Source organism: Ixodes scapularis, unplaced genomic scaffold (genome assembly GCF_016920785.2).
Source record: "Ixodes scapularis isolate PalLabHiFi unplaced genomic scaffold, ASM1692078v2 PGA_scaffold12__126_contigs__length_90152505, whole genome shotgun sequence".
In the NCBI taxonomy this organism is placed as follows: Eukaryota; Metazoa; Arthropoda; class Arachnida; order Ixodida; family Ixodidae; genus Ixodes; species Ixodes scapularis.
In genome coordinates this window covers 36,038,969-36,063,697 of record NW_024609838.1, presented here as the reverse complement: position 1 = coordinate 36,063,697, position 24,729 = coordinate 36,038,969, and the positions used below count along the sequence as shown (strand labels likewise).

General features: G+C 44.2%; 1 protein-coding gene across 1 annotated transcript in view; it reads left to right on the top strand.

Annotated features, from left to right (window-relative positions):
• Nucleotides 1–2,243: 2,243 nt before the first annotated feature.
• Nucleotides 2,244–24,729, top strand: part of LOC121835205 (glucoside xylosyltransferase 1-like) — a 75,679-nt gene continuing 53,193 nt past the window's right edge. The window contains exons 1-4 of the mRNA XM_042289182.1: nucleotides 2,244–2,416; nucleotides 13,043–13,190; nucleotides 14,121–14,252; nucleotides 23,445–23,637. Coding sequence (XP_042145116.1) covers nucleotides 2,244–2,416; nucleotides 13,043–13,190; nucleotides 14,121–14,252; nucleotides 23,445–23,637 — 646 coding nt within the window. The remainder of the gene's footprint in view (nucleotides 2,417–13,042; nucleotides 13,191–14,120; nucleotides 14,253–23,444; nucleotides 23,638–24,729) is intronic.

The following is a 24,729-nucleotide window of genomic DNA, read 5'->3' as shown; positions in this document are numbered from 1 at the left end:
GCAATCACGTCTGGTTAACAGAGTGCAGTACAGGTATCCCCACCCACGCTGGGGGTGTTCTAAGCATAATGTTGGTTCTGTAAAACCAACTATCCCACTTAAATCCGGGCGGAGTTCACACCACCAGTGGATTCGGTGAGTATTGAATCTCCCACTTACATTCGGATCTGAGGTTTATCGTACTCAATTATGAGAGGTTTATGCTCATATAATTAAAAATTATCCGATAATTATTCGCGGAGTTACCAGAGCAATATACGGGGATTATGTTAACGCAAAAGTATATCTAAATATTGTAGGATTATTCTCGACATCGAATGGTTTACTAGGGTAGATAGCACAGGATTATTCGCGTGTACGAGCGAACTGGGCCATCTTGTCAAAAGCTCATTCGTTAACAAAAAAACTAGTAGGTGGACGGTTCATCGAATCGAGCTGTTCGTCCCAGGCAAAATCGCAGACCTGAGAACTGGGAAAAGGTTACACTTGGTCAAACGAGGTCGAACATTATTTTAAAAAGGTATTGTTAGAGCTATTTCAAGGGGGGGGGGGGGGGGGGGGGGGAGTTACCAAAAAACAGTTACTTTCTGACAACCATAGTACCTTGCTGACCTTCCTGACCAAAGAACAAAATTAGTTTTAAACACGACAGATGACAAATTCAGTGCTTAAATGCATCCGGTAGTAGTGCATCGTGAAAAGCAGAGTTTTTCTTTGGGCAAAACAGCCGGATTCTGCGTGAAGCATTAGAGTCGGCGGCACCATGGAACCAGGAAAGGCTCAGAGAGGGGCTGATCTTTTAATTCTGATCAGTCAGATGTATACGCGTAGACGTTTTTGGCTCTTATGGGCTTTCTATGATAGTGGACTGAGTATCAGAGAAAAACTTTGTTGAAATTATTGCCTGGTAGATGCTTCGAGTCAAGATGTCTCAAAGAGGCAATCTTAAAAGAGTAATATTCGTTGGTTAATCGTTCACATATCTCATTTTCAACACTTCTTTCACATATATAAAACTTTGATCTCAACATCGCGCTCGATTTTCTGCCTAAATAAAAGAAGAGGTTATACTATTGCATCGTATAAATGTGGTCCTTCGACTAATATTTGTGTATGCGAACGGGCAACGTCGACAAATCATTCCTACTGATCGGTCTCGTGTGAATTGCCCTATGCGACGAATTGTCCCTCTGCCATCCGTCAACAAATGGGCTTTCGACGAATTATCTTAGACCCGGTTAAAGTCCCAGATAAAAAAAAATTAGGCGGTTACAAATTTCAGTAATGCGAAATTAGAGCCCAGCTCTTGAAGTATTTTGATTTTGCGATATACTGTGCTAAAGAATTTGAGAAAGAAATATATATATCCTCTTTCTGCACCCTCCACCTCTTCCCTGTCCTCCTCCTCCTGCGCACCCTCCCCTCCTTCTCCATACCCTCCCTTCCTCCTCCGTACCCTCCCCTCGCCCTCCTCCGCACCCTACCCACTCCCTCCTGCGTACCCTCCCGTCAACCTCCGGTTACGCCGACACCGACGGCGACGCCGACGCCGCAAAACACGGGAACGAGAGCCTAAGAGCTTCGCTCTAAAAGACAGGGGCAGGAAAGAAAAACTCATCTGTCCCTGTATTTGTGTGCGAAACCTTAGCCATGCTTAATCAGTACTTACTCGCCCAACTGACCGCTCTACTACAGTTATTAGCCCAGACCCGTGTACGAGATGATTATAACCTACAGCACTAACCAAAATAACACAATGGTATCAGCAGATACCCGAAAATCATCTCTAGATACCAGATTATTATTCGGGATAACCCGAGGATTTCTTCGCAGATGTCCATAATAAGACCGGCGGATGCGGGCCAAACTTTGCAGACAGCAGGTTAAATCCGGTTTGCTGAAGGCGTAGGCGCGGCACGATGTTCTTCATTTTTTACCCATTTTAAATCGGGCGTTATCGCCTGATGGCGATAATGCCCGAACCTGCAAGCTATATCAGCGTCTCGATTGCGTCATATTTAGAAAATGCTTACGTTCACTTCAACGACCCCCAACCGTCGGACATTTCTCTATATTTTTTTTTTTTATTTTTTAGACTCAACGTTGGACAAGAATTGGATCAGACAAAAGGCGTCTGAATGCCGTGCGATGCAGCGTGCTAAGTAAGGTTAAAGGTGTCAAATAGAAACCGCGTCAAATTCGAAAAGTACGTGACGTTTCGAGCGCCACTGTATAACTTAAACATGCACGCTGCAACATCCTTCTGTCGACGCCCATTACCCGCCCTCTTCGTCATCGGGAGCCTGGTTCTACTCGCAAGTCTCTGGTATCTCGGGACGCCTGATGCGGAGTGCCAGTGCGCTGACGAGGAACGCCCGACCGAACCACCTCGGGTCAGTGGCTCTACACAGGGCAGGTTGGTACAGCTACCATAAAAGGGAGACTTCGAAGCGATCAGGAAAGACGCTCTGTTTGTCAAAACGCATTAATTTTATTATACACTATGATTCAACTTGTATAAATATTAATATTGATTAAGCTTGACCCGACCTGAAGTAACTGGATCGTGGAAAAGCAAACGCCATTACCTTCCCTGCCTGCTAGCAAGACACAAAGAAATACTGAGATGCAGACGACCAAAACCTCGCAATGTGATTGGCTGATCGGTTTCTGTTGCAATCGCCATTTTGGTCCTTTCAGATTTTCCAAGCTTCGAAAGTGTCGTTCTGAACGGTTGCGCCAAGATCGCTATGGAGCTTCATTTTACAGACGTCGTGCCTCGCCAATTTAAGACCGATGTCACCAGCCAGTTTGTCTACGTCACCGCTACAGCAATGCATCGAGGGAACTTTAGTGTTTTTGCGCGTGAGACAACCTCGCTGGAGTTGCGCGCGTGCAGAGCACGAGACAGCACGAACCGTCGCTTGCACTGCAGCGTTCTGTGAACCAAATTCATGGCGGCGTCACGCGTGCACCGAAAGTACAGTGTACCGAAAGCGTGTTGAGGTCGGTCTATCTGCTTATTTATCCGGATCTCTTATAATGGTATTGTTCTGTTTATTTTAGGAGAGCGTCTAAAGCTTCATGAGGTCGGTTCTGCCTATTTTAAGAGATTAAAATTATTTTTTTAATTCCGCCAAGCACCAACGCCGCGTGGTGGCGGAGAGAACTTGTCCGCTTGTTTCGCCTGTGTGTGGATAGCGAAATCTCGGTTTTTTTACTGTTTGCAAATATAAACCGCGGTTTGGGCTTCCCAAGCGACCTCCGGTCGCTCCGTCGTTGCAAGTCTGTCGAGCTTGCTTTGTCACCGGTACTAGAAAGCATAAACGTTACACGGACAGCGAAGTTGGAGATTTAACGAGGGCTTTTGGCTCCACGATTGAACGTCTTGAAGGAGACATTTTGGTTTACAAGAATATTTGAAATATTTGAACAGATCCCGCGCTTCTTGGTTCTTTTGGCGTTCTCCTGGAGAAGGCTCTATACAAGACTTGCCTTTACAACGCAACCCATTACCGGGAACTTGGATCAGCTCACCTATAATGGGGTGGCGGAGCCCGATTAAAAAATTGCATTTATATGAGACATTTCTGTGTCCAATAAACACATCTGATTCATACGAAATATATAAGAACATATAAGAACCATATTAGAACTATAAAAAAACTCTATTAGACATATAAGAACATATCAGAAACTTATGAGAAGTTTCTTATAAGTTTCTTATATAATTCTTATATGTTCTTATATATCTTGTATGCTTCATGTGTTCATTGGACACAAGTCTCATACAAATGGCTTTTTCTCTAGGGAGGGGCAGCTATGGGTTTCTTTAAGAGGATCCAGTGATTTTAATCTAACTTATTAAGCTCCAACCTGTCGTTAGAAAAAAATAGTAATACATGTTTTAATGTACCATATTTGCGGTACTCACGTTTAGACAGCCGCAAGTCCACCATGCTTGAGATCGTTTCCATTGGCGGCAAGTTGTTCCGGTTTGTCCCTCTTATTGTTTTTCTTTGTCACGTCATGTCCAGGATTATTAATTGCTACCAACAATTTTATGGGCGTGTGTAAAAGGTACATTGAAAGCTGTGAGTCATCGCGTCATTGAACCAACACCGTCAAAGTAGACAGTCTGACATTCCTCTTATCTCTAATAATTAACGTGGGCTCTCATCCCGCTCAAGACGTCATATTGAGCGTGTTGGAATTGTCTCTAGTTTGGCGCCTCTAAGAATTCTGAATTGTGTATTTTAGCTTCTCGCTTTTGGTTTTACATCTTTATGAATTTCAAACTGTCTTTCGGCATAGCTTTTGGTTTTAAAGGACACAGTAATATTTAGCGAAAGTAGAAAAGTCGTTTACTAAGAATCACTCCCTTACGTTAATAACTGAATAAACTTGCTTTAGTTTTTCTGGCACATTGATACTTTGGACCCATGTTGTTGTAAAAAAAAAAAAAAAAACTATCTCCAAACTCCGGTTTAAAATCATGCTTTTCGTGCAAGGCTCGTCAAGTTATGAGGCGCTGGAGAAATGCAGCCTTCTGCGTTAAGTCCTTATTTCGAACTCTTTTTGTTCGCCTTCCGCCCATTGAAAAGCATGCGAGAAGAGCCTTAGAACGCACCTAGTATCGCTGCGCCGCAGCGTTCTTCCGCAGCATAAAGTTCGTCTGCTTTCCTCTCCGTTACCATAGCAACGAACGCCGAATGAATAGAAGCACGCACGGTACCGCCGCGTGAAGCTAGCAACAGCTGACGCCATTTTACTAACGCTGTCTGCTAGCCAAAGCCGAACGCGGTGGGTCAGATCAACCGCCTCCGCCGGTGCGCCGCTAGCGAAGACGACGAAGCTGAGGCACGCCGACGGCGATCGAGCAAGCAACAACACCGCGGGGCGACTGCAACGGCGGCATTTATTCGGATCAAAGGCCGCCTTCGCCGGTGCGCCGCTAGCAAAGACAACGAAGCTGAGGCACGCCGACGGCGAATGGGCGAGCAACAGCACCGCGGAACGACTGCAACGGCGGCATTTATTGGGATTAAAGGCGCGAAATAAGCAAGAACAATTTTTATTTGAATCATAACACGCGATATCTTAGTTGGGGACCACATACCTTTGCTGGGTCTTTCCTGTGAACTTTTTACAGAGACACGGGGTGCCACATTCAAAACACGGCTCCGTTTGCAAAATTTGGGGGCCCTGAGAAGGGCCGTTTAGACCGCTACCAGAACCTATTACTGACGTAACGAGCACTTGACAAGCGGTTGGCGCATAAGTCGTCTTTATGCACGCAGGTGGGCAACGGGCTCAGCGCAGCGGATCACTTGAAGTCACCGGGGCCGTCAGAATCCTCGCCCTGTCTGCGTGGAGGCTTTAGATTTTGGCGGCCACGGCGACGAACGACTGGAATCTATCAGTGTTTCCGCGCGCCTTCTCTCTCCTCCAAAACATGAACTTTGCAAAGTGACCAGTGAAATGGTGGCCAAGTATTTGTGGTGGCTCTTGCGCCGTCCAGATGGAAGAGAGTTTTTGACGTGGGCCCAGGTGCAATCCACCGTATTGGTGTGCGCACCAGTGTTCGGTTCGACAAAGTGCAGCTTGTGGTTGACGGTGAGGTACGTGAAGCGAGCGTCATCTGCAAGCTTGCGATAGCCAGCCCAACAATCTGTGATTATTCTTGTTCCAGGGCGGACCCTTTTGGCTACTAGCCCTATCAGGGTTTTAGCGTCACGGGTCTCCACGGGAACAAGAAAGCAGCACCCCTGCCACGCTCCACACCGCCGAAAACCCACTGGCCAGGCCTTAAATACCCGCGATGGTACTTTCGCCACCCGAACATACTCTCGTGTAGTTCTACAGTCACGCCTTCGCCGCCAATCATCTCTGAATGCGTAAAGACGGCATTTACCACAACCTCCCGACAAAGGCTCGTCCAATCAGTTATTGTCTTACTTGCGACATCAGTTTCCCGCTGAATGATGGCGCACGGTAGGTTCTGGCACCAGAGGTAGATGATCTTCATGAGTTGGGGAAGCGTCAGGTGCGATCCTTCGAAAAAGGAACCGCTCCGTACCGAGACCTCGCCCCGGCACTGAACCTTGACCGGCTTCCTCTTGGGCCCCTCACGAGTCATCCACACACCGTACCCCCACGAATAACCATCCGCAGATCTAGCGCGGACTTGTAGCGTCATCGCAGCTTCGAACTCTGGGCACGCACACAAAACCAGGAGCAGGTCCATGCCCTTAAGCAAATTAATTGCTTCAAGAGGGTCTTTCATGAAGACGGCACAAGTTAAACGCCATGGCACTGCGACGCTCGCCTTTTGAAGAATAAAGCGCCGAGGGGGCTAAACAAGCAGAACTGCGCGCTACTTTGCATTTAATATTTTTATTTGATCCGCCATTTTATACCTAGTGACACCGTTCTAACAAACTTATTGGTTAATCGTTCGGGCCATGTCATCGCGTGACAAAACAAACGCTAATCGTATGACCAGAACGGTTGCCACGGTCGGCATCGTTACAAAGAAAAGAACAGTCGGACCCAACAACACAATAAAGTAACAAAGTGAGTAAAAAGAAAAAAAAAAAAGGAGGGAGCCGTTCTCGGGCGCCGTGTTCTTTGATGAAAGGTGTTGCTCGGAATGTTCACTTGTTTGTTTCTTTACCCCAGAGGATGCCACGTCCCTCATTTGAAGCTGATTTGTTAATTCAATAACAAACAACGCGTTGAAACGAAGGAGGGAGGGAGTCTTGGGCGTCAGAATTTTTTAAAAGAAAAGTAAGAGTGCACAATATCTACCGTACTGCAAGACCGTTATACTCTGTACTCGGCGAGGCCTCATGACGCCGCCGACGACCGTTAGGCTATTTATTTTGTTTCTTTAGACTTTTATCGCGACCACTACTCCACCGTGCCTCAGATTTTCCAGCGAAGGTCCGGCAGTTTTTAATAATTATCACTAATGTTGTTTGAAGGGCGCTCTTTTTATGCTGCTTCGTCTTCGTTCCTGACGCCATAAAAATATGGGCGGGAAAAGTTTGCCCCACATATAAAAAAAAAAGTTTAGTTCAAGGTCGGATTGGTTTGTGGATACAATTAGTCCAATATCTAATTAGCCAAAATATTTATATTTGTTATTAGCATCTTTTGTGTGCATGCGTGAAATACAGCACCCAACGATGAGACGTGAGAAGAACGCTGCAAGTGCTGGACCGTAGACCATTTAATGTCACCAAAATCCAGGGCCGGAGAACACATGGAGGTATTAGTGTATCGTTTTGAAAGCGCTACAAAAATACGTCGGGGACACTGAACTTCTAGACCAACTTTGAGTGCGTGAGCGTGTGATGTGTGTGTATGCCATTCTTTATTTTTAGATTGTAGGCGCGAAAAATCCACACGGACTAGGGCCTGAGTAATGCAGAGTCTAGGCCAACGTCTGGGTGCTGTTACTCATTCCCTAGTCAGTGTGGATTTTTCGCGCCTATAATCTAAAAAGAAAGAATATTTTTAGGGCGCCAGGAACGAAGCAGCATAGAAAGAGCGCCCTTCAAACGACAATAGTAATAATTATTAAAAACTGCCGGACCTTCACTGGAAAATCTGAGGCACGGTGGAGTAGTGGTCGCGATAAAAGTCTAAAGAAACAAAATAAATAGCCTAACGGTCGTCGGCGGCGTCATGAGGCCTCGCCGAGTGCAGAGTATAACGGTCTTGCAGTACGGTAGATATTGTGCACTCTTACTTTTCTTTTCAAGAATTCTGACGCCCAAGACTCCCTCCCTCCTTCGTTTCAACGCGTTGTTTGTTATTGAATTAACAAATCAGCTTCAAATGAGGGACGTGGCATCCTCTGGGGTAAAGAAACAAACAAGTAAACATTCCCAGCAACACCTTTCATCAAAGAACACGGCGCCCGAGAACGGCTCCCTCCTTTTTTTTTTTCTTTTTACTCACTTTGTTACTTCATTGTGTTGTTGGGTCCGACTGTTCTCTTCCTTGTCGGTTGCCACGATGCCGACCGTGGTAACCGTTCTGGTCATACGATTGGCGTTTGTTTTGTCACGCGATCACATGGCCGGGCCGATTAACCAATCAGTTTGTTAGAATGGTGTCACGAGGTATAAAATGGCGGATCAAATAAAAATAATAAATGCAAAGAAGCGCGCAGTTCTGCTTGTTTAGCCCCTTCGGCGCTTTATTCTTCAAGAGGCGAGCGTCGCAGTGCCATGGCGTTTAACTTGTGCCGTCTTCATGAAAGACCCTTTTGAAGCAATTAATTTGCTTCAGGGCATGGGCCTGCTCCTGGTTTCGTGTGCGTGCCCAGAGTGCGAAGCTGCGATGACGCTACAAGTCCGCGCTAGATCTGCGGATGGTTATTCGTGGGGGTACGGTGTGTGGATGACTCGTGAGGTGCCCAAGAGGAAGCCAGTCAAGGTTCAGTGCCAGGGCGAGGTCTCGGTACGGAGCGGTTCCTTTTTCGAGGAATCGCACCTGACGCTTCCCCAACTCATGAAGATCATCTACCTCTGGTGCCAGAACCTACCGTGCGCCATCATTCAGCGGGAAACTGATGTCGCAAGTAAGACAATAACTGATTGGACGAGCCTTTGTCAGGAGGTTGTGGTAAATGCCGTCTTTACACATTCAGAGATGATTGGCGGCGAAGGCGTGACTGTAGAACTAGACGAGAGTATATTCGGGTGGCGAAAGTACCATCACGGGTATTTAAGGCCTAGCCAGTGGGTTTTCGGCGGTGTGGAGCGTGGCAGCGGGTGCTGCTTTCTTGTTCCCGTGGAGACCCGTGACGCTAAAACCCTGCTAGGGCTAATAGCCAAGTGGGTCCGCCCTGGAACAAGAATAATCACAGATTGTTGGGCTGGCTATCGCAAGCTTGCAGATGATGCTCGCTTCACGCACCTCACCGTTAACCACAAGCTGCACTTTGTCGAACCGAACCCTGGTGCGCACACCAATACGGTGGAGGGCACCTGGGCCCACGTCAAAAACTCTCTTCCATCTGGACTGCGCGAGAGCCACCATTTCACTGGTCACCTTGCAAAGTTCATGTTTTGGAGGAGAGAGAAGGCGCGTGGGCACACTGATAGATTCCAGTCGTTCGTCGCCGCGGCCGCCAAAATCTAGAGCCCCGACGCAGACAGGACGAGGATTCTGACGGCCCCGGTGACTTCGAGTGATCCGCTGCGCTGAGCCCGTCGCCCGCCTGCATGCATAAAGACGACTTATGCGCCAACCGCTCGTCAAGTGCTCGTTACGTCAGTTATAGGTTCTGGTAGCGGTTTAAACGCCCCTTCTCAGGGCCCCCATATTTCGCAAACGGAGCCGTGTTTTGAATGTGGCACCCCGTGTCTCTATAAAAGTTCACAGGAAAGACCCAGCAAAGGTAAGTGGTCCCCAACTTGGATATCGCGTGTTATGATTCAAATAAAAATTGTTCTTGCTTATTTCGCGCCTTTGATCCCAATAAATGCCGCCGTTGCAGTCGTTCCGCGGTGCTGTTGCTCGCCCATTCGCCGTCGGCGTGCCTCAGCTTCGTCGTCTTTGCTAGCGGCGCACCGGCGAAGGCGGCCTTTGATCCGAATAAATGCCGCCGTTGCAGTCGCCCCGCGGTGTTGTTGCTTGCTCGATCGCCGTCGGCGTGTCTCAGCTTCGTCGTCTTTGCTAGCGGCGCACCGGCGGAGGCGGTTGATCTGACACACTGCGTTCGGCTTTGGCTAGCAGACGGCGTTAGTAAAATGGCGTCAGCTGTTGCTGGCTTCACGCGGCGGTACTGTGCGTTCTTCTATTCATTCGGCGTTCGTTGCCATGGTGACGGCGAGGAAAGCAGACGAACTTTATGTTGCGGAAGAACGCTGCGGCGCAGCGATACCAGGTGCGTTCTAAGGCTCTTCCCGCATGCTTTTCAATGGGCGGAAGGCGAACAAAAAAAGTTCGAGATAAGGACTTAACGCAGAAGGCTACACTTCTCCAGCGCCTCGTAATTTGACGAGCCTTAAACGAAAAACGCGTTTTTTTTTTGTCCATCACGCGTCCTGTTTTTTTTTATACGTAACATGGGTCTAAAGTATCAAACTGCCGTTTTTCTTTCTGGGCAATGGCAGTCGCGAAAGAAATTTGAGAAATATAAACATCGTTCGTACCCTCAGCTCGGAGCGAGAACAAGTGGCCACGTGGCCTAGTGCCATATCCACGCGCTCGGGTTGGCAAAGTAGAAAACGCGTGCTGGGCTTTAGTCATTCTTGGAGTTTGGCTATTCTCATCACCGCAGTGGTTGCACTGTAGCCAATACCCGAGTTTCCGCCGAGGCAATGATTGTTACGAGTCAAAGTCGACTGCTCAACCGGTTCCCGTGTCCAATAGATGAGCCGCGCTCGACGGTCGTCAGGTCGGTGGTTTTGATCCCATAATTACGTCATCAAGCTTTGCGGACGCAAGACTGGAACAAATATAAAAACTCACTTTTATCCTCGCAATTTCACCACGACAACGAAGTTTCTGAATCAGTGGCAGTCTGTGTGAGTATACTTTTGTCAGACTAGGACCAGTACTCCTCTGCAAAATCATGAACATTCCAACCTGATATATTTTCATGCCCCCTTTAAGCCTCTATCAATGTTGAATTGTGTCTTTTAGCAATGTTTGTGCTTTCCAGGTTCTATGAATTCTAAAAGTATCGTTTAGGTTAGCTGTGGGTTTTACCTGTCTGTGAATTTTAGATTATGCCTTTGAGCATTAATTTTGGTTTTAAGTCTTTACCAACGTTAAATATTGTCCTTTCGAATTTCCTTTGCATTTTCAGAGTAATATTTTTAATGTATTGCATTTAATGGTTAGCGTTTTATATCCTCGTAGAGAAACTTACAAGATATAGTTGCACAAACATTATTTGGCCTTGTGTTTTAGTAATCTTCTTTTTCTGGCTGTTTTTTTTTTTTTTTGCTAATATTTCTTGCTTTTGTGGGGAATTGTTTGAGAAAAATATTGTTATATTAGCACATTGTAGTTTTCCGCAGTCATACAAAAACCTTTTATAGGATTGTGTAATGACGGTGTAAGTCGGTTGGGTGTATTTTGCTTGTGTCGTTCTTTTTATGTTCGCTTATTTTATCGACTGCCTGTTTTCCCACACAATCACTTCTTGAGACAGCACTGCATGATCATAAAAAAAAACTCCAATATACTTATCATTATTATTATTATTATTATCGCCGATCGTGAAAGGTCGACCACAGCTATGCTTTTGGTCGCGCACGTGGTCGATAGTGTCTCCGCAGCAAATGGCAATTTGGCCGGCGCAGTACGGCTGCGGCTGCAATGCCTAAAGGCGGCTTCCCACATTTGCATTAAAATGTGATTAAGTATTTCGCAACCGCACCTTTCGGCTCGCCCTGTGACGCTTCCCAGCTCAGTATGTTTTCCGATTTTAACGCGACATTAGTTTTCCATCTTGGGCTTGAGATAATTTTGACAAAGCAATGAGAAACCATATCTCATATATAGTGCGTACATTTCATCTACAAGAACCTCCAGGCGATAACAGCAAGCTTACGCAGATCTGAAGTGTTTCGGGGCAACCCGATAGATGGCGCCGCTGAGCTCTCCCGTCGTAAGCAGTCGCAAGCGGTTGCAACGCAGTCGGTAACACTCAAGCGTAAAAAGGCGTGAACCATGGTTCAAGTCAAGATGAAGGTTCCTTAATATTTATTTATTTATTAACACGATATCACTCAAATACACTATGCAGACATATTTTTAACGCAGACTTTGAATCCGCGATTAAATTTAAAATATTTCTTTCTCAAACAAAAGCTATTCCCGAATAGATATTCACAGTAAGGCCATTCCTTCCGACCGGTTCCAAGAGTACAGGGTGTCACAAAAGAAAATTTACATGTTTTTTTTTTTTTTTTTACCGCAAAAATAAACTAGGCATCGCCGAACGCTCATTTCCCGCACAAAGGTAGAGCTAGAGATCTCAACCTGATGCCAAAGTTTCAGCCCAATCCGATAACTTAATCAAAAGTTATAAGTGATTTCCTGAAAATTTCAATGGGAGAATTGAGCCCATTTTTGCCCGTTTTCGGTTTCTGGTGCTATAGCGCCCCATGTGTTCGAAAACTCCGTCGGCCGCCATTTTCCCATTGAAATTTTCAGAAAATAGCTTATAACTTTTGATTAAGTTATCGAATCGGGCTGAAACTTTGGCATCTGGTTGTGACCACTAGTGCTACTTTCGGGCGTAGAATGAGCGTTCGGCGATGCCTAGTTTATTTTTTCGGTAAAAAAGACCGTGTAAATTTTCTGTTGTGACACCCTGTACTTTCCACTAAAACTTTCTTCCTAATTATATATTAATTTCCAAGGCTCCACTATGCATTCTAAAGCATATAGACCCTCACAAAATTGTGTTACTTATTATAAATAAATCACAGGTGCAAAAAAAAAAAAAAATGGCACGCAAATTACCTTCAGTTCTAGATAATTACTTTTTTAATCATTAAAAAGCATAACTTTAGGATGCAGTTACGTTTTTGTAGAAAACAGGGATACAAGTTTTCTGAAATCCAGTAGGAATGACATTATCAGAACCTCCGTAAGGCAAAGGCCATTCACAAAGAAAGCCAAATCCTAAAAGATCAAACTCAAAAATTTTCCAATAGTATAATCTCAACGGTTTAAGACATAAAACGTGCTGCTTTTACAATAGATAAAAGATTAGATTGAGCAGCCATATTCTGTGGAAAAATATTTTTGGTTGTGGATATGTAATTTTTTTTTTGTTTGTTTATAAAATCTGCAATTTTTGTACTTTTTATGTTTAAAGACTCTCATCCTCGCTTAAGATATTAACGTTTATTAGGCAGCTGTGATGGCACGGCAGCGTGCCGGTACAAGGTTCATCCGAATTAAACCGGGATGATATGCGAATTAAAGAGATGAATGCAGAGCCTACCAAAAGTTGATGGAGTGATTCTGTAAGCAAAGGGAACACACTTTGAAACTGACGCAGGGAACCTGTGACGTTGGTAGTGGTAACGTGCGCGGGCAGCTTGGAGCTGACCATGGCCAATCTCAAGTCAGCCGTCGCCTTCTCAAGAGCTCCCCTGAGGCTGATTTTGTACGCCGATGAGGAGAACATCAAGCTTCTTCAAGACAGGGTAATTCACAGCGCCTAAGCGTGATCCCAGTCACCCTAAGACGAACCACACGTTTTTGCTGCAGCAAGTCACCCTGAGAGTCCTTAAAGATTGGCTAGGAGCTAGGTTAACCAGTGACCGTACATAAAACCTCAAACTTGTCTTTATCAGTCTGAAAAAAAAAGAGCTCGGGGAGTTTAGAATTTGCCGTGTATACATTATACTTGCGAAATGATTCGTCTTCATGTTACGCAATGCTTTAGGGGTTTTAGAATGGGGTTGCACATACGACACACACACCTAAGTACTCTTCTGGTTTATCCGAATGATCAGGACAGGTACAAATTTATTCAGAAGTAGAGTGTGTCACGAGCACGCTTTAATAAGTTTTCCATGGGTTCTGTTTATTTTCCATGTGTCCTTGTAAGGCCTTAAATTCTTAGTGACCTTGTATTGCGAGCAACTTATTTTGGTAACTATATAAAGTAAGCGCGAAGAGAGATGGTTTATCGCGCCCTGCTCACTATCTATTGACTGCTGTTTGAAGTTGTGACGTTATACGCCCGCTGGGCTATGTTTTGGTACCTTATTGATGCACCCCGTGATGTCGTGAGCCGATGCTTCGTCGTTGGGGAGCCTGCTGTGTCGCGCCGACGCTCTTCTTCTGACTAACTGCGCTGAACTGCCTATCAATCGCCGCCGACGGTATCTTCAACGGCCCCTCGTTGCATAGTCCATACATCACGCGTCCTTTTCATTTCTTAGTTTCGAAGTAGCCGGTCTCAGTACATGAAATCAAATCCTAACCTCATAAAATTAATGTTGAATTCAACATAACTACATCTCGTTAAGTTTAGATAGAAAGCACACACAAAAAAAACTAGATTTTTTTTACATGTTTGCGTGGACAGTTTGCATATACTGTGATGTTTCTTTATTCTGGTCGCCCAGATCATGCCGTGGCCAGCCAGTGTCTTGGCCAGGATCACCTATGACCTGCGCTTGGTCATGTTCCCCAGAAAAGATTCCGACAAGTGGAACAAACTCTTCAAGCCCTGTGCAACACAGCGACTTTTTCTCCCGGTGGGTACTTGAATTGCGTCACAACACGGTCTCAGAATGAGGTTTTGGTGTAATGTACCGCCGAAAACGGGCTAGCTTTGAAGGACTATTCCCTCGAGGACAGATTTTCTTTTTCCGCAGTAGCAGAGCTTAAAGTGACCGTGTAACGATCTTGGGCTGGAATGTTTTTAACTTTAAACAAGCTTATTGGCACTGCGTAACCTAAGTATAATCGCACTTAACGCTGACCAAGAAGCGCTTTTTTTATGTGCAATATGAAGTGGATAAGTGGAACTTTTCCTTTCCGCCTTTTCTTTGCTAAAGTTAATGATGGATCAATGGGGATCGGATTGTTGCCTTAGTCACGGTGATTCCCATATGTATGTATCCTTTATCTCAGACACAAAGAAGGGGTCTGGGGGCTGGTGCAAAAGAATACAAGTTTCCTTCTGACGAGGCTCCAACCGGCCCCTTCTTACAGCAATCGTAGGAGAAACGGGAATATAAAACAATAATTATGCAAAAATACAGGAATTTCAAAATCCAATATACACGATAACACATAGCTGTCAACTTCGTACTAACTGCAGATCATGAGAGGCTTAGTAAATACTCTATGTTTTTGAAACAAAAATCGAAATGTGTGTCTGCTGTAGTTGAGTGTGTGTTCGGTAGATCTGGTACGAGGTATGTCAGGTGCTGTGTACAGTAATTAGGTCGAACATAGGTTACGTGTATTATGCGCTTCTGAATCTGTAACTTGCTGAGGTTTTATAATAAATATGAAAAATTATTTTTTGTTATAATTTAATTAAAAATAAAAATGGATAATTTAAGAGGGCGCGGTACCTCTATTTATTCGTCCGTTTCAGCCACCAGATGGCGCGCGGCTCGAAACGTGGTTGAACGCGCAACTTCTAGATGGCGCCAGTATCGAGGTGTGAAAAGGCCCGCGTTATCCGCTGCGTGAAATAGATCCCGAAATGTGCCGTGTTCTCCCGGCGGAGGAAGTTTCTCCCTCCCTCGCGCGCGCTTGGTATGTACGCGCGGTGGCCGAGTCCGGCCTCTGCGCTGTGTGATGCAGTCGGTGGCGCTCGTTTCTGTTCGGAGGTAGGAATAAAAATGCCGGTCCCCTTTTTTACGACGCTCGTTTCCATACCTTGTTTTTTTTTTATCTCAAGTGACCTACAGTACCGCCTGTTCGAAATCGTCCTTTGCGGTGAGCGATTGAGAGTCAGGTTAGCATTTTACTTGGGTCAGCACTACACGTTCAATGGAGACCTCGGGCGGCGATGTAAATATGCATTGCTCCCCAAAGTGTGTCCAAGGTGCGCAATGACAATTGGAAAGGGTATTGAAGGCGCGCGACCGTCGGTTGGCAAAATACGTGCGTTAGATTCACTTATTCAGTCTAATCATTTTTGCCAACGTCTTTTATCTGTTTCTACAAATGACATGGTCGAGTCTATTGATTACCTTAGCTAGATTCGACGTACGGAGTGTCCGGGCTTTAAATAAATTTGCTTCGTTTATGTGAATGAATAACTGTTTTCTCTTTTCCGTGCTCGGTGCTATGCGAAAATCGCTGAGATGTTATGGTAGCTCAGTGTGGCGGCGTTTTCCACGCTGACTCGCTATTGCATTCGCTGTGCACAATATGTGTTCAGATGGAATGTGCCAAATCGTATTTCCGATCGATATGATAGATTTACTTTGCTACAGTGTTAATTTTATTTTCCTGATTTAAACTGGTTCGTCCCTGATCTGAGCCTAAGTTCAAATTCGAAGGGCAGACAGACTTAGCGTCGTAACAGCCGTAATGCGCAGAAAGAAATTAGTACCATGAAAGAAAAACAAAAGGATACGAGGTGGCTCAGTGTTATAGAAGTAATGAGTGTGCAAAGGATGCCATCGTACGTGTTTTTTTTTTTACCTCTCCGCATTGTTGGGAAACGCTCAAGGTACCAGCAAAGACAGCGAGCTGGCGTGAAATTTCCATCGAGCAGAAAACGAGTGTCATTTTTATTTCATCATGCGCTTTCATTTTGATATGGCTCAAAATGGGCGCGAAATAGTAACAGGTAAGGCAACAAAATTTAGATGTTAGGTCTGGAGCACCGCCATACTCGGCCGTGTTGGGGGCATCTCTCGCGAGTCAATACGGCACGCTTATGGCCTGAATGTGCAACGAGACTAAATGTCCAACGAGCCTGAATGTCCAATCGGTCACGTGACAGGCAAGACGGAATGTACAACGAGACGAAAGATCTAATCGAGACGGAATGTCCATCGAGACTGAATGTCCAACGAGGCGAAAGATCCAACCGAGACGGAATGTCCAACGTGCCTGAATGTCCAACGAGACGAAAGATCCAACCGAGACGGAATGTCCAACGAGCCTGAATTTCCAACGAGTCTGAATATCCAACGGATACAGAATGAACATTGCAAAAAAATTTAAAAGACTTTTTTTGTTGAATTGTAGGATTACTGATACTTACGGCGGTGAAAAATGCGTTCGATGAAATAGAAAACCGGACATTTCAGTGCGGAGATATCGGTACGCGATCATTTCGGTATGTGGTCGCTTCGGCACCGGGCTTTTGAGTACCGTGATTCTTGATGCACGGCTGTCCCACTGACGTTGCTTCTGTGAAGTCCCCAAAATGAAATTAAAATTACGCTTGTGTATTTTGTAGACTTCATAAAACCCAAAAAAACAATCCTTTTATTGACGTTTAATGACGTTCAAAAAGTCACACATGTTACAAGGAAAAGACCGAACTCGTTGACCATTGACAATCTTTCACGCGTCTGATTTTAGAAGGGTCGTTTTTCGGGAGCGGAAACAAATGTGGGACTCACGAGAGTTCTGAGAATCGTTAATCGTGCCTATCCTCAGCCACAGTTTTTCCGTATTGTACGAGTTGCTGTATTTTTTCTTATTCGTGTCCCTAGTCCCGCAAAGATGATGTCTCTCGCATGGGAGAAAAACGTCTGATTGAATTTTTAGTATTATCATTATTGTTATGTGAAGTCTGTGTAGTATGTGTAACTACACTAATTTGTAGTTTTTGTTTTCTTCTTTTTTTTACGAAACGAACGTGAAAGTTTTAGGCATTTCTGATTGGACTTCTCGGTCCTCAGAAACAAAATTCGATCCTCATATCGAAATCAGTGATTTCGATATGAGCTTTTGTCCGGTGATTGTCCGGAGGATTCGGCACAGTGACGCCTATCGCGACGATTAGTTTCGCATGCTTCGGCCATCAAGGCGATTGCTGTCGCAGTGCACCATGTGTTAAGCAACAAGTAGGCAATATTAATAATTTATACAATAATTTTTTAGGATTGGCTTCCGTCGTTTCTGCCTTTTCTGGTCACGCGGCATGCAGCAATCGCACCGATACGCGCCCAGGTAGCACACGAAGACTGCGATCGGATTTCAACTGGTTCTAACTCTGTCACAGAGCCGCTACGACAGTGCGACCGTGATTTATTCATATGCGCACATTAGAAGTGCACATATGACCACGGTATCAGGAAGTCAGCCTCTAGCTCGGTCTTCCCAAATTCAATAATGCTAGAGTTGCGAGTGAACATATTCACGAAGAACCCGACTTTTATAATTTTGAATAACGCAGGTACGATTCACTATCGGACCCTTGCCAATTCTGAGAGCTGCATTTGTCATCCTCTCTTTTTTTGGAAAGAAGGTCTCATTGCTGACCTCCACTGTCGCCGGCAATCTACACACCAAACCCTAATCGACTCTTTTCGACAGTTCGACAAACGGGCACTTTCGCCCCATTCTTCATTCTGCGAATCGGCCTAGGGCGAATTGCCCTATTCGACGAATTATCTTTCTTCCAGTTGTCCAGAGACCAATGGAATTTCGACGAAGTGACCGGATTCGTGGTGCAATACGCTTCCCCTACAAGAATAAAAAGCCACGTGGTACGATCTATTGTTATATTCACACATGATGTAAGCTATTAGTACATCCGGGTGTGAACCTTCTGCTGCACGCCGAGATGGATGCGTTCGCGTCCTTTATCAGCAGTCAAGCTCCCACCTACCAAGACGTCATGAACTACCTCGACAGAATGGCGAGCTTTGGAGTGCTTCAAAAAGCCAGTTAAATTACATGGGCTTCTGAAAACGACTATGCATGTCACATGCAAAAAAAAAAAAAGTTGCGTACTGCGTGATACTAGTATTAGCGCTCTCCTCACTGACATACAAACCTATTGGCAGGGAACGCATGCGTATGTAAACTACTGACCACTGCAGTGTACACAGAGTAGTTGTCTGTTCCAGAGATAAACGAACAACAAATTTTAAAAAAAAAATTGTCAAATTCACACAACTGTTCTGCATTTACTCAGGAATTGTCGGGTCACACCCCCCCCCCCCCCCACCCCCTTGCATTTATAGACGCGTTAGATGTAGATTTTATTTTAAAAAAAATATCTATATTTTTTTATTAGTGGGAAATTACGCTTGTGCAAACTCTTGATGCTTCGCACCCACAGCTCCCAAAGGTGCTTTTAAAAAAAAAATTAAATATTGACTCTGCGCATAGTCAGTGGCGCTGGCGGGCGGTCATGTGTTTACAATGCGGGTCTCCGTATGTAGCTCATCTATATAAATCGAAATGGGCAGAGATGAGGACTGAACTAGAAATTCCTGGGATCTGAAGCGTGGCTTTCATAGACGTCCCCCAATTGCGATGCACTAGAACACCCGGACATTGCATCCCTATTATATATTTCAAATTGGCTGACCTATGTCATCGGAACATTCCAAACATTTGAACTGTTAATATCAAAGGAGCGCTTGGCGTCGTACAATCGACACATTTAACCGATTGGCACATAGCTGCGCATCGGCACTCAGCTAACTAACCATCAAGCCTTTCTATAAATGAAATTATAATATTTGTGTCTGCTCTGTTTCTTTGTCGGTCCGTCAACGTCGGCTTTTGTGGCACGACATTTTAGTATGATGAAACTACAGCAGTGCCTGCAGGAGCGCGAACTAAATATACACACAAGTTTGCACATTTAAGAAGAAAAATTATTCTAGCACGTGACAGGCGAGACGGAATGTCCAACGAGACGAAAGATCCAACCGAGACGGAATATACAACGAGCCTGAATGTCCAACGAGACGAAAGATCCAACCGAGACGGAATGTCCAACGAGCCTGAATGTTTATCGAGACGAAAGATCCAACCGAGACGGAATGTCCAACGAGTCTGAATGTCCAACGTGCCTGAATATCCATTATTGGATCTTCCGTCTCGTTGGACATTCAGGCTCATTGGACATTCCGTCTCGTAATCATACGGCAAAGGTATTGCGCGTCGAACTGTACGTGAGAGTTATCCATTTCAGCGAAACCTTGATTTCGCAAAACTATTGTGGCTCGAGTCGTGGCTTCCAGTACTTGGAAGCCACGAGCGAGAAATAAATGACAGTTGATTTTGAAGGACAATCGCGACGTGGAAACCCATAAAAGAGAGTTCTAATAAGACGAGAGCTTTCCCTTCTCTTCAAGTGCGTGGGTTACGCTCTCAATCCTGCACCTGTGGTAACACTGCAGGCTCCTAAAATTGCTTTAAAAACGTTCCTGATCGCAACAACTTTTTTTTTTCTTTTTGTCGAGGCGCTATTTCATTTTTTTTTTCTTTTTGTCTACCTTGATACCCCATCAACGCAAAAACTACCATAAACTAAAAAAAAAAAAAAAAAATAGTGGGCATACAACGACAACGCACCCACTGGGACCCGAGTCAAGGCAAGAACAACTAACTACTAAAAGGAGAGGCCCGTCAGGATAGATGCTCCCACGAGAAGAGCGTAATGGATATGTGAATAGAATTGGAAATTTGAAATGTTCTTGTCCAATCGCATTTTTCTTTGGTTATCAACGCTTTTTAGCGTCATCACAAGACGTTCAACCCATAATACACTGGTGATTAAAAAATAAGCACCGAAAAACATGCACCGATTTTCGCTCAAAAATAAACACCGGAAAAAACATACCGTAATCATTACCCATGTCACCTTTTTGGGTGATATGTGAATTTCCAGAAGAACAGCGAGTTATCACCCTCCCCTAGGAATACCCTGACTACAGAGCAGGCGACCCGTTTTTCCCCGCGTTAGATTGCGGTGACCACGAACCGTACGGAGGTCACAGGACGTCCGTGAAAAATAAAAAGGAGGAAAACAACGATCTACTCTGTGCACGCTTCATCCCCGATTTCCACGACCCCAAGGCCGAAGGACGTTTGTGTGAAGGATAACGATAAAATAAAATTTTGCGTCAAAAAAAAAAGCCCGTTTTTAAAAGAAAAAAAAAGTAGAAACAAGCACAACGCGTTGACGGACCGCGAAGCTGTGGAACACCTCGCGGTCCGCTTGCCACAGGACGGTTGTCTTCGACCCATAGCTCCAAGGTGAATTTGCCACTTGCGAAAACACAGAGACCTACCCAGCGAGAACCAGGAAAGCAAGACACGCACACTGACGCCTCGGCGTGCAGAATGAAACAGGAATCGGGCGCGGAATACGGCCGCGGAAGAACACCTCGCACAGTGCCGATCCGGCCGATCTCCGAACGGACGATTTCGCATTTCGTGGACAGCGAGCACCACCGCACGGGAGAGAGAGGTACCTTAAAAACGACGAAAACAAGCACCGACACCTTGGTTCTTTATATTTGCTGTAGTTACGGAACAAATCGACTTACATGAATAATTTGAATATTATTCGATTCCGTAATAAATTTAGAAGACATTAAGCGCAATACTTGTTATGTTTGAATTTAGATAATTTTGTAAATTCGCTCTGAACGCAAGAGTGCCGAATTAGCCGATTTTGACCATTTTCATGATTTTTTAAAGAATATAATTAAATTTATGATGAAACATTTGTTGCGCTTAGTGTCTCGATAATGACTCAATGTCTTTAAAGCCGAAATTTTTAGGAAGATCCGCGCAGCCGTTATTATGTGAGAATTTTTTTTTTAATTTGGTGAAAAACCTCATGTATTTTCTATGGGGCTCTGAGGTGCGCCCCCTCTTAAGGAGCAGGATATTTTTCTATATTCAGTTTTTTCTATAATTCCGACAGATCGGAAATGATTGGTCGTACCTTTTACCGTCCTTAATAAATCGAACGGTTTTGTTTTGCAAAATGCATACTTTGTGTTTCTTTTTTTTTGCATTGTAGCTCCCATACTAATATACAGTACTGTAGGCGTGAGTAGATAAGTGAATAATATAATTGCAGTTTCAATCTTTTTGGTAGTAAATCCTTAGTTTGTTTGATGTTCCTATTGCTCCTAAAATATCAACCCCAATTTTTTTCAATGTGTGCAGTCCAACAGAGCGTTTCTTCAAACCACACGCCGAAAAACTTGTGGTATTTTACGACCTCAAATGTATTCCCCCTAAAAAAAAACAAAATGTTCAAAGATCGCGAAGTGTTTTTTTTTTTAATTTTTACCTGAACAATATATGTTGTTTTACTAGTGTCAAGGTTAAGCTGGTTACATTTTAGCCACAATGATAGTTTTCTGAGCTTTATTTGGGAATTCCTTGAGCGGATCCAGATTTCCACTTGAAAGAAAAAAGAAAAGAAATTGGTATCATCATCATATTAAATAGTATCACGTGATTTGGATATATAAACAATGACGTTATATAAATTAAGAATAATAGTGGTCCCAGCATGGAAACTTGCGGGACGCCGTATATTATTGGTGAGAGTTGAGATGTAAACCCATTAAATACCGTCTATTGAAAACACGAATATAAATAGCTGCGAATTAATTCTAGTGCCTTACCTCTAATTCCGGACGTCGATAGTTTTCTCAGTAAAAGTTCATGTTTTATTGAATCAAACCCCTTTCTGAAATCTAGAAATTCTTCAATGATATATGCATAGTTTTCTATATTGATAATGATTTTATCTTCGATATCAATTAGGGCTGATTCAGTTGATTTCTCCTTTTGAAAATGAACTGTTTTTATATATGATATTTTTAACCGTGAAAGCGTGTAAAATCCTCAATTAATTATTTTTCTACAACTTGGAAAAAAAGTTACACTGCAGATGTGGGCCTGTAATTATTAAGGTTCTCATATGTGACTCCCTTGTAAATGACACTGACCTTTGCAATTTTTTTCTGTAAATATACCATAAACCATTATTTTATTACAAATCTCAACAAGAGGAGGCAATACTAGCTTCATTACTGGTTTAATAGGGATAACCTTAATATCATCAACACCATATGCGCAGTTATCTTTAGGGACATTAGTACATTGCAGACTTCTATTTTCAATGTTGGTTCTCAAAATATTTAGCTTAATATCAGAACAGATGAGTAATGGGTATTACATACGGTCGACAATTCACAGGCACCGTATAGCAAAATATGTGTATTAAATTTGTTTGCCAATGAGGCTTGCATATATACGGTACCATCAATTTTAAGCTCTTCTAGAATTTTGCTAGGTGCTTGTATGTACTTAGTAGGGAAGGGTGGTTAACTTTCTGTCACGGCTAAAGTTAACCAGCTTCGATCAAACGGGCCCAGTATAGCAGCGCAGGAGACCATTCCTGTTTGCGAGCTGAGGTTGTGAACGCTGGACGCTTTTCTACCATTTGTTTTTGCGCTACTTCATTTACGCGAGGAGCGAGCGCATGTTTCGCAGGTTATGAACGTCAAGAGTTTATTCTATGCAATATTTAGGGAAACAACAAATGCTATTGTACCATGCTTTTAAATTGCGTCAATGATTAGACATCATCATCATCATTACAGCTTTTGTTTCCTGTCACTATTGGTGATGGTGACCTATAAAACGAGTATCTACACTCTTTATTTTTTTTTTTTCGAGAACATACATTGTGCAAATTGCCTTGTAAAACTTTAGCTTTTATGACCCTCTTCAAGCTCGCAATCATAACATCTGAGCACCATTACTTCATGTTAAACTTTGAGACTATTTTTCATTCTCACCACAATCACCAGACAAATAGTTACACATGAATAAAATACAGTTAATATACTTATCAAGATTTCGAATTCCGTTGGGTCCATTACAGCTTGAAACTATTCAAAAGCGGAGAGACGTACTCACACAACTCAGTGCTGTATTATTCGATGTCAAGCTCTCCACGGCATTCTTTGCAGGACATGCTTCCGATGGAGGATGCGGTCTTATACGTGGACGCTGACGCCCTCTTCCTGAACCCTGTCGAGAATATCTGGGAAGTCTTCGAGAAGATGAACGACAGTCACCTAATGGCCCTAGTTCACGAGATCGAAGACGAAGCCAACAACTGGTACAAGCTGGAAGCAAAGCACCCTTTCGTCCCTCCTTTTGGTACGTACCTATACAGACTTCCTATTTCTTTACACAAGTTTTTCAGCTGTTTTGAACTTTTTTTTTTATTCAAAGACTAAAATATTGATATTGCTTTCAAAGCAGACAAAGCAAAAGCTGCCGGTGCAGCCCAGGTAGCACATGACGAGGGGCCCAAGTCGTGCTCACTTCGGCAATGTCGGATAGGTCGGCCCCTACGAAGCACAGGTTGGTGCCACCTGGGCACAGCGTGGGCATGCCCAATTTCGGTGACCTGTGCAATGCTCCGGTATGTTAGACCTCGGCTATCCTAAAGAAATCTTGAAGTAGGTGTGAGAAAAGTGTGGGCATGCCAAACTTGGGGAACCCGTGCAATGTTCTTGTATACGTTCGAGCGGGTTGTTATCGTTTGAGCCTGTTTTCTTTTCGACCTTCTATTTTGGTCCTTCTTAAAAGAACCATTTACAAAACGTGCATCTCGGTTGGATCCGCCGCGTTTACCGTTCTTGTTCCGCCCTTCGAATTTCTTCCTCTAAAAAGCTGAAATAAAATAAATGGAGGGCTTTAGGAGCCAGTGTTGTGACTTGATCACCGCATATCCCCGAGAAAGTTTAATCAAATCACCCCCGCCACTGGTCACGGGCGCTGGACAATCAAGCACGAAGGGAGCCTTTGTGTAGAAACACTGCCCCAGACGTCCCCCTTTGTCTCGGTTCAGTTTAGGGTGGTTTTTCTTCCCTATTCGCGACTCGAACTATCTATAGGCGGCGCTACTCATTTTTCAAAATGGCTGTTATAGTGAAGGTCGGAGATGCGTGCTGCTGTTGAGCTTGTCTAGTGTGATGGCCTCTCTGAGCGACAGAAATTATTTCTGGTAATACGGGGAAGCTAGGGTGTTATGAGCGCAGGTCACCTCTTTACCCTGAAAACAAAAACAGTGTTTAGCGTAATATTTACGCAAGGATGCACATTTTAATTGTGGAGCGAAACCGAAACTAACGTCTATTTTGGATTTAATTTCTCGATATAGGTCTTGATTTTGGATTCTTAACTGAAGATGCGTCTCATATCGTAATTATTTAGTTAGAGAAGTTGTTCGCGGAAACTTTATTT